The sequence below is a fragment of the Lottia gigantea genome, assembly GCF_000327385.1.
Source record: "Lottia gigantea unplaced genomic scaffold LOTGIsca_52, whole genome shotgun sequence".
Lineage (NCBI taxonomy): Eukaryota > Metazoa > Mollusca > Gastropoda > Lottiidae > Lottia > Lottia gigantea.
This window is the reverse complement of record NW_008709781.1, coordinates 237,559-249,046: the sequence shown is the minus strand read 5'-3', so window position 1 is coordinate 249,046 and position 11,488 is coordinate 237,559. Positions and strand designations below refer to the sequence as shown.

Genomic DNA, 11,488 nt, shown 5'->3' with positions numbered 1-11,488 from the left:
GATAACAAAAAAAAGTCCTTTCTTGATCGGTCACTCATTGGAATTGTGCTTGCATTCTCTTCTAATTTAGTTAATTATGAACATGTGAGACAAACTAGTGTTTTTCCAAGTCATTAGACCACCTCTACTTTCTATTCATATAAATATTCTCATTTTCATTTTCATAAATGAAAATAAGGAAACTCATCTTTAAAGAATAAAACTTATCTCCTTTCTTATTTCCTGCCTATCGATTTCAATAATAAAACAGATCAATCATGTAAGTCGCTTTGGTCTGAGTCAGCGAAATTAAATACAAAAGTTATTCCCCTTGGTTCAGTAATATATTTTGGACGATATGTAACATTAAAACACTTGCGTTGTTACCAGCTTTATGGAAAGTGCATAATCATACCAAATGGTGGGATCAATTTGTGCTTTGTAATCAATTTTATGCACTAAGGATAAAGAAAAGATTATTTCTAATTATGTTATAAAAGTACACTATACTATTTTCAGATCTTCTATTAATCATTTCGAAAAGTCCTTGACAAGGTCTAAGACGGTAGGTAGGTAGATGACAAGTTAACGTTCGCTTCCAGCGGATGCTGATATCGCAAACTAGGTAATTGTTGGTAGTCGTAGTAGTTGGTAGTTGGATTGGATCAAATTGGATGATTCGGTGTTGTTGGTTTGGTTGTTGATTCTTCGTTAGATCTGGTCGGGTCGAATAACATGGCGGTGAAACTCGGCCCTGGATGGTGTGGCGTGAGTTACTCGGTCTCCTTCATTCTTCCAAACTCATTCTGATCATGGTATTTCTTGTTGATTGGTAGTCGAATGGTAGTCGTTGGTTTGGTTAGATTATCTGTAAGGTCTAAGACATTAAATGTTGCTTTATAAACCCAAGGTTGAAGTGCAAAGTTATGGTTATTAAAAGAGTATGTTTTGATCTCGTTTTATAAATGGTTACAGTTAAACACGGGGATACATCGTTTGGTTACATAATTTTAGGTCTTTGACTTATTATCAAGCCAAACCCAACATTTCATTCTCCCTCATCATCAACACATCAGAAAAGTATGACTTAATGAGGATTCGATATTTGACTATCACTTCAATCGAAATTTTTATTTCAATTCATTCTGATTTTTACCCGATCACTCTTCTAGGTTCATTGGACAATCTTCAATAACTATTGTAATATAAAACTGTCAGCTACTTTCTTTTACCCCCATAATTAATATTGTTAACTGTAAGTCGCCCGTAAAGACGATAAGGTAACACCAAGATATTGACTTTCCTAATAAAATACAAATTTCTACAAATATCCCTCCATTGAGTTCTTGATGCTTTTTTCTGTCAGGACATATAAAAAAAATTCGTTCTACTGGTATGCATTATTGGAAACAGAACAGAAATATATTAATGGTTTAATGACGCCATGAATCCTCGAAAAAGCATAATCATAAAGATCTATTCAGTGATAATAGTGCGTTGTTCGAACGACAATGGCCATATACATGCAATCAAAATATTAAATTCATCTCTGATTTAAAAATCGATCAAAGAGACATGTCCTTGTCACAACAACAGTGTCGCATACTATAGATTTTGAAACATATTCAGATTGTATCCATAGAGTAAATGAACTTAAATATTTTAAGAATTGGCTTGTGGCATAAAAAAAGTTCTCTGGTTTCCAAACTCCATTAAATGACCGATATTGACTAATTTTTTCTTGGTAATTATTTTCTACTTATTGCTTTCGTTAATTGAAAATTGTTACAAACAGTTCTCGGTGGTAAAATTTAATGACAGTGTAATCAACTTCACGTCTGCAGAATGAGGTTTTTTTCTTCTCAGCAAATTGTTTTCCTTTACATCAACCTATAGTTTTAGATAAGTTTAATTGCTTGTTCAGTCGGATTCATTCATATACTTTCCAAGAGGTTCAATTTTACTATATCTTTCTTTTTATACTCCTGTTAAAATTATCAAGTATTATTTCCATAAGTAGTTGTGATGAGGCATCCTCAGGTATTGAGTGTATTATAAAGATCATGTGTGTAACTTCGAAATTTTGACCATTGTTGATCTTTCAGTCGGGTTTTACCTAAGAAGTCTTTTTCAGCCAGATTCTCAAGATACATCTCTTACGTAGTTGATCTTAGAATATGTCTTTTTTCAGGCAATTCTAACATTTAGTTGATGCCTCTAGATTTAGTTCATAAAAAGAAGTTTATTTAGTAAACCTATAGTGTACATTTAATTTGGGTTTTTCTGTGTACAATCTGTTTGAAACTTATTAGATTTTTCTAATTTACTGCCAGTCATAAGAAATGTTGACAGAATGGCAGATCATTACAACTGATTTACTGGAGCATAAAGTTGTCAAGATGTCTTGTCAGGTTGACGATTGGTTCTTTGTTTAGGGAATACTGTTCTCCGTGTTCTCTGAATAATGCAAATATTTTGTTTAGATACAGTCCACATTACAGCAGTCCATATGTGCTTCACAAATCTTTGAAATAATTAGTCATATAGCAACTTTAAATGATGAAATTTTACAAAGTGTATTACAAAACGTTCGAAATGGTTGGCCAGACTTTAAACGAGACGTTAATCCGAAAATTCTTGATTATTTTTCTGTTCGTGAAAGATTGTGTGAAATAGATGGATTATTAATTTATTGTAGTAGAATAGTCATACCCAAGTCGATGCGCCAAGAAATGATTAATAGAATTCATGATGGTCATTTAGGAATTACTAAGTGCAGAGAGAGAATCAACATGAGTATTTGGTGGCCAGGAATTTTGAAAGAAATGGAACAAAAAGTACAGTCTTGTGAATTTTGCCAGAGCAGTAGATCAACTCAACGAAAAGAACCATTGTTGCCAACAAGTATGCCTGAACGTCCTTGGCAACATTTGGGTGCAGATTTACTAACTTTTAAAAGTAAACAATATATGCTAATAGTTGACTATTTCTCAAGATATATTGAAATAATTTATATGAGTTCAACAACAAGTGCAAATACAATTCATAAGTTTAAAGACTGTTTTGCTAGATTTGGAATACCAGAATTGTTGACCACTGACAACGGTCCACAGTTCAGTTCTGCTGAGTTTAATAGATTTTGTAATGATTATGGTATAAACCATGTCAAAACCAGTCCTTACTTCGCCTCAGCTAATGGTGAAGCGGAAAGAGCGGTCCAGACTGCAAAGAAGATTTTAAGCCAAGATGATCCAATATTAGCTTTATTGGTTTACAGATCAACGCCCTTGCAAACTACAGGTGCAAGTCCTGCTCAATTATTAATGGGAAGACAACTCCGTACAACCTTACCAACTTTATCCAGACATTTAAAACCAAGATGGCCGAATCTTAAAAATGTGAGGGGAAGGGACAAAGATCATAAAGAAAGGACAAAGCAAAATTTTGATCACCATAATTCCTCACGTGATTTGAAAGAACTTAACCCAGGTGACAATATTATAGTGAAGTTAGATTGGGAAAAACGTGGAATTCCAGGAGTCGTAATACGCAAATGTACTCAACCGCGTTCATATATGATTAGGACAAAATACGGATTATTCCGAAGAAATCGTAGACATTTATTTCTTGCTAATAAAGTTCGATTTGCTGCTAATGCGTTCGATGAAGATTTTGATCCGATTGATATAGATATTCGAGTTAACAATCATCAGGATGTGAATCCACCGGATCCACCTCCTGATATTCCGCAACTTCCAGTTCGTGTAGAACAACCTGTCTTGCGTCGCTCAGGTCGTACAATTGTTAAACCTGCGCGATATCGTGATTAAATAGCAGTACATTGAAATTTATGTTGTGTATTAAAAGTTATTAAGTAAATAACAGAATAATTGTGTTAAATGAAAAGATTATTATTAGTGTATGCATTTCAGATCAAACTAGTGATACATAGTTTTAAAATAGTTATTTAAATTAAAAGGAGGGAGATGTTGAGAATATGAACACTAGTTTGATAAAGACTATAGCTATAAATAGAATATTGATATAGACTATAGATTGCATGCATGGTCAGTATTAGTATTATAAAGTTTGCAGTCATCCTTGCTAGTCATGTAACATGTGCTTGATGTCTTATATATAAATCTTATTAATGCAATAGCTGTTTTCATTCCATCCTGATGAGCGAATGCCAGTCGGCCTCTGGTGATTCGACAGTTATAATGAACATGCCTAAATTGCATTGCATCCCGAGCAGTAAATTTGACGATTCAAGTATATATGACCACCATCTTGTAAACCATCTTGAAAATTAAGGGAGCTAATCAAACACTTGACTGTAACCGAGATTATATTTCTAGTAACATACCGCGATCGCAATCCAGTAACCATTTAATGGAACAAAGAAATGTGTTTTCTCACAAAATAACAAAATGCACTCTTTGCACTTGTAGATGAATTCAGACGATTTTAATAACCTAGTTCAAGACATTTTTATGACGGAATATGAAAGTGAAATTTGATAGACTTGTTGAAGTAGGAACATTGTTCGAAGTGTTATTCTTGGAATTTTATTATTGAAATACATTGGATTTTGTAATAACTTCATTGTATTTTTTTTCAACAGACTACTTTCATTTTGTTTCTGTTAAAAAAGGATTTTCTGGGTGAAAAGATTTAACGGTTAGTCCCTTCAAAGTGAAGGCAAAAATTTCACATATTTTTATGTATTCGATACTTTCAAGGAATTGCCATGCCGCGTCAGTCGCAACAAATGTTATTTCGTTTCCTGATCAGTGCTAATGGGACACAGGGGAGGGGCTCAAGTCTACAACTTTGTAATTTTGTGAAAAATTATTATGTGTCAGGGACACAAAAGCAATAAGCATACAACCCCCTTCCATTTATGTATACATTGAACAGAACACAGATGCTTTCAAAGAATGAACAAGTTTCAAATTTGTTTCATACTAAAGAATACGCTGACTTATACGGATGAAAATATATTGGGTTCATTGTATACCTTAAACCTTAAAATAATTGTACAAGTCTTAAAATATATTTTACAAATACATGTACGTGTAAACGTATATTATATGCTGTATCATTGAGACATCGTGTACAAAATTATGGGAGATTTTCTATTCCATTTTGAAATCTAATCATCATTATGAAATCAATAATCAATTTATTACATAGAGCATAACAGAATTAACCCATCATTGATAATAACATCTTGATTACTAAGAAAGTCTAACAGAATTAGCCTGTCAATGTTCTGATAGTTCAGTGATTTATTAGATGTAAGAAATTTAATATACAGACATATAACATAATTTACACCTTTTAATATCAATATTTATTTCTGATATATGATTCTTAACCCCTCTTGAAAACCTACATCATTAAAGGTATCCCTTCAGCTAATGCTGGTTGCAGGAGACAGCTTAGTAAGGTTAAACCGTTCAATAGAATAGACGAAATAATGCACCAGTGCTATACTAAGTAGAGTATACAAGTCTTGTATGTGTAAGAGACATTTTCAGATATTTTTGGAGAAACCACAGACGTAGGACGGAAAATTGGTGTACCTGAAGAGAACGATACACATACTCACATTGCAAACTAAAAACAGCCGTTAATTTTTAACCAAAAACTATTTCATAACATTACGTAAGTTTGTTTTTTTAAAGGGACAGGTGGGCCTTTTTTTTACCAATCACATTTTAGTCACAGAAACAGAATTTTTTTTAAGACAATCAGTAATAGTGTTCTCAGCTCACTGTTGAAATTTTAACCTTCAAATCCATGTGAGTCCAGAAATATCCGTGTTTGAATGTTAAAATGACGACTCGTCAATATAAGATACTCTTTGATATATAGAAAATATCATATATAGAAATAATGAGTAAAATTTCTAGTTTGAAGTATTTTAAAGGAATTAAATACATTTCAAGTACTTCTGAAGACTATTTACGACTCAGATCAAACCCCCAAAATGGCGCATCAATCCTTTTAAAGTTCGTTTTGTGGTAGGTGTAGGAAATATCGAGCCATTGTAATGCCAAACACCAAAATTAGGTCAAACTGTTTAATCAACAATTAGTACGCCCTGTGTTTAATTAATCCCAACGCCGTCACTGTAACTGCACGCAAAACTACTATTTTTCTCCTTCATATTTCTCGTTCGCGTTTGTTTTGCTCAAATACGAACAGTGGTTTTCTAACAACAACCAAGAAACATAACGAATTTAAAATGTTTACATAAACCTTTCAAAACGTTTTGTCGTTAAAAGGGCTTTGATAGGAATTTTTTTAATTCAAACTTTCAGAATACATTTCTCTGGATTTTGGTGTATTTTTTTCATAAATTTGAAGAAAGTTTTTTTTTCGATCTGCGAAAAAATCACAATGCCCCTTTAAAAAGATCCAGTTGTTCCATTACGATGGCAATAATAAACTAAGCTTATATAAAGCAGCAGTAAGAGAAATGTAATGATAAGTAATTATAGGTCTACAATGAATACACGATCTGACAAATTGAGTTGATATTGAGACGGTGATGATCTGGTTTCTGATATAAATGTCGCCAACACCAACAGATATTCTCGTTAAAACGTTCTTCATTTATCATTCATTCAGTTGAACATGTTTCATATCTTCGACAGTTAAATTTATAGTTAATAGAGGCTAATGTCACTGTCCTGGCAATATTTTCCTCATTGCTCACAGTATGATGTTGTCCTTCTTCATTAACCCGATCAAATGCAGAAAAGTAAAACGTTAAACATATCATTTTATTTAGTTAAAAGTTTAAATTTCCTTTTAAGTTTTAAGTTGAACAAATACGGAAAAAAGCACGGAGAAAGAATCTAACTAGTACATAACTAAAATCCTTTGATCAAGAAAAAACGTCAGATGTAACTGACACAAACGAGAAAGCATACAACAGTTAATATACAGTATACATGTATATCAAAAATAAAAAATTAAATATTTATATTTGAAATTATAAATTAGGTTATATGTCTGTATATTATATTTATCTGATAAATCACTGAATCACAATGTCAAGGTATAACAAACTTTGTCTTTCTCTACAATTTGGCATTTATTTTGCTTAAATCTATACAGAAGTTTTCCTACACCTACCACAAAACGAACTTTAAAGGGATAGATGCGCCATTTTGGGGGTTTGATCTGAGTCGTAAATATACGTAAATAGTCTTAGTACTTGAAATGTATTTAATTCCTTTAAAATACTTCAAACTAGAAATTTTACTCATTATTTCTATATATGATATTTTCTATATATCAAAGAGTATCTTATATTGACGAGTCGTCATTTTAACATTCAAACACGGATATTTCTGGACTCACATGGATTTGAAGGTTAAAATTTCAACAGTGAGCTGAGAACACTATTACTGATTGCCTTAAAAAAAAATCTGTTTCTGTGACTAAAGTGTGATTGGTAAAAAAATGGCCCACCTGTCCCTTTAAAAAAAACAAACTTACGTAATGTTATGAAATAGTTTTTGGTTAAAAATTAACGGCTGTTTTTAGTTTGCAATGTGAGTATGTGTATCGTTCTCTTCAGGTACACCAATTTTCCGTCCTACGTCTGTGGTTTCTCCAAAAATATCTGAAAATGTCTCTTACACATACAAGACTTGTATACTCTACTTAGTATAGCACTGGTGCATTATTTCGTCTATTCTATTGAACGGTTTAACCTTACTAAGCTGTCTCCTGCAACCAGCATTAGCTGAAGGGATACCTTTAATGATGTAGGTTTTCAAGAGGTGGTTAACAATCATATATCAGAAATAAATATTGATATTAAAAGGTGTAAATTATGTTATATGTCTGTATATTAAATTTCTTACATCTAATAAATCACTGAACTATCAGAACATTGACAGGCTAATTCTGTTAGACTTTCTTAGTAATCAAGATGTTATTATCAATGATGGGTTAATTCTATTATGCTCTATGTAATAAATTGATTATTGATTTAGGAAAGTTGTCAATCGGTGAAGGGTGTTAATTAATTACGCGGATATTCTCCTAAATAAATTGATGGTGAAATACCACGGACATCATCACGGATGCGTCCAATCGTTTTCGGTAGCCGGTACACAGGCTATCAATGAATATCTTGAAGACAAATATCAGTGATGAAAAAGGTTATGGGAGTAAAAATCAACTTGCTGAGTCACAATAACGACCTAGTTTAATTATAAACCTTACATGGAATTTAATAAAGAAATTAATATAGTTTCTTATTAGAGATATATTATTGTTCTCATCATGTACATTATTAAAGTCAATTAATTTAAATCGATATGCTTCCAATTATACGGTTCTCTGTATGTTCACCTCACTCTTATGTCAAGGGCGTATACATCTGTATATATAATGGATTGTTACATGTACCATGAATATCGAAAGAAAATGTTTGTTGTTTTTATTTGATTAAGTTGGGAAAGTTAGGTGCTCAAATTATGAAAACTATTAACCAAAATCTAGATAAATGTATCTCTTACTATATCTATAAGGTGAAATTAAAGGATCAAAACTACTTTTTGTTTTGGTCAGTGTCGAAACACTTCTTGTGTTCAGATTTAGTCACATTAAACGGTTTATGGCATATGATGAAGTGCATTTAATTTAAAAATTAATAATAGAGATATGAAGGTGATCATGAACATGATGATGTTGGCTTATGTAATGAAGATATTAAAAAAACATTATCAAATCACAGGATAATACTGATGAAAATGGTATTGCATCTGTCTGAAGATGATAATAATGCGGATGATGATGATGAAGAAGAAGAGTGTGATGATGCAGCTAATGTAGCTGATGTTATTCCTGATGATGAACAAAACGATAATGCTTCTACTACTGTTACGATTGAAGCTGCTCCTGTTGCTGATGATGATGATAATGATGATGCAAGACACTAGAGAAAAAGAAGATGGAGCAGACGATTCGGAAAAGGATGTAATTATTCAATCAACATGGTGGCATCACATTAACAAGAGAGGTAGGCGAACTTTAAGACGGCTATCATTTTCAATATACTACATAAAACAGTAGACATCCCAACTCCCATTAAATTGTAATGAGTTGTAATTTTATATAACCTACAAATTAATATGTAATCTTTCACCCAGACAAACTGATATTACACATAATGTAAACTGACCTTCAGATTAAAGGACAAAAATACAGAAAAAGCTATGTGGTATACGAGAGTGAAAAAAAAAAGATTTCTGAAATCGAAATTCTGCTGAAATTACGGCCAACCATCTTCTCAATTATTAGACCCTTAGTATTCCATTCGAAGGCACTGTCTTCATGGGTGCAATACAAAAGTGTCCATAAAAGCATGTCTTAAAAATTGCCATTCTTTGTGCAAATTAAAATCTAATGGGGTTTAATGTCATCTGAGGCATTTAGATGACTCTGATTGATCACTGACTGGTTTTCTACGTTTTTTAAACTGAATCTGATACCGATCTAATTCATTGCAGTTGCCAGATTCGATATTGCTCTTTGATCATGTTGATCATGACGACTGCGACGGGTCAGATGCTATGCTTTAAATCACCACTCAATCAGAGACCACCTTAACCCTGTTGGCAGAAAGAATCCAGACCAGACAACAATTTAATAAATTATAATTGATTTATAAACATGAAATGTACAGATGTAACGTTAAAACGAAGTTACCAGAGTTTAAGACCGGTAAACATCTCTAGAAATGGTTTTCTTTCATTTCACATTTTGCAAAAAAGTTTCTCCAGACGCAAAAACAAAGCATGTGTTGTTATGTTACATGCAATTGATAACCCTGGAAGTAAGTTAATCTTAAAACAGAATGAGTAATTGTCGCTGTCAAAGTCCTCACAATACACATTATAGATTTTGCTGTCTTTGGGCCCTCATGATGGTATAGAGCAGTAGGCGGCAAAGCTAAATTTCATTTGAAAATGAAGTTGATCACGTTACATGAAAGGATTATGAAAATATATCGGACAGAATACAATTGATCAGCCAGGTATGGTTTATAACCGGAAATTGAAAAACTTCACACAATACACCTCAGTCATTTTATGATCATAATAATAGTAGATAAAAGAGCAAACTGTGATTATCCTTGTGAAGTTGATAATCAAGTCGGCTGCTTCATTAGGTAATTATCTATGTTAGTTATTGAAATGAAAATAGTGACACTATAACAATGGTCGGTAGATAATCGTTCTATTTACTTCCATCGAGGTCAAAAACCACGTTCTGTCTCAACTATGTATTCATTCTTTATTTAATCTAAATTAGAATTTATCTTAAATACGAGTCATGCTCTTAAGGATTCGCTTTGTTCAGATAGGATCTATAGTATGCAATATGTCACTAATGAATATTCTTACCTCATCTATACCATTTTCACAATGTCGAGCTATCCCGAACATGCTTTTATACCTTGACTGCAATCGCCACCTTTCTTGTATCACGGAAGTTTGATAATGCATCGAATTAATTGGTTATGGTCAAGGTATTAGACAAAGTTCGTAATACATCCATACATACATAGCCTACTATTAATGAGGTAGGTCCCAGTTCCTCTCCGGACAAATGCTCAACAGCCATCATTTTTGTGAAAAGGAGCCATGTGGTGAATAATTTTCATATTTCTCATTTCTTTGGTGAGCAACTGGCCGATGAGCAACGATCAGTACCCCATCAATGAAAGGTCCTTAGGTAAAAAATATTTCATGTACTTAAGAAATTAAGTTGAGATAGATCTTTCTATTTTATATTTCATTTCAGATCATTTTTACATGTAAAATAATAAGTTTTATTAAAATTTGGTGGTCAAAATAATGGTTCAAATTTGAATCCAAAATCATCACAAAATAAGTAAGATTATGTATGCTGTCTTTTTATGACTAAGTTAGAGTCTTGACAGTATAATGCAAAACATGAATTTAACAAGTAACTTATCAATTTATCAATTGAGTAACTAATCTGCATATCAATTCTCTCCAGTCGAAAACAAAAACCCCAAAATGGTCATAAAGGCAGCAAATTAACTCAAAACATATTTGAATTGTCACAATATGAGACTGAACATTTTGTCACTGACTATCATTAGAGACCCGCTCTCTCATTTCTAACTGCACGCTATCATTCACATTATCGATCAAGTCTTTATAAAGTTGGACGTTTTCCGGATACTGTTACTAACATTTACTTTATCTCTTTTAATCTGGTTAAAAAGACTTTATTTGGTAGGGAATGTCATTATCGTGTTGATTTCTAAAATACGTTTTAAGGTACACGAAGAATCAACAAATCAAAATTCCATTTAATTACTCTTAGATACACTCAGGTAGAAGAAAATTTTTAATACAAATTACTCTTTTAAATGACTTAAAATCTCAACGAAGTTTTCATGTATCATTTTTTAGACTGAGGTTTTATCATTGAGTCAAGTTAGAAC

General features: G+C 32.4%; 1 protein-coding gene across 1 annotated transcript; it reads left to right on the top strand.

Annotated features, from left to right (window-relative positions):
• Positions 1-3,302: 3,302 nt before the first annotated feature.
• LOTGIDRAFT_165532 (hypothetical protein) lies at positions 3,303-3,809 on the top strand (the record flags this gene model as incomplete). Its single annotated transcript, XM_009062571.1, has 1 exon — positions 3,303-3,809. The coding sequence occupies one exon, from the start codon at positions 3,303-3,305 to the stop codon at positions 3,807-3,809; it is 507 nt and encodes a 168-aa protein (XP_009060819.1).
• Between the last annotated feature and the right edge of the window lie 7,679 nt (positions 3,810-11,488).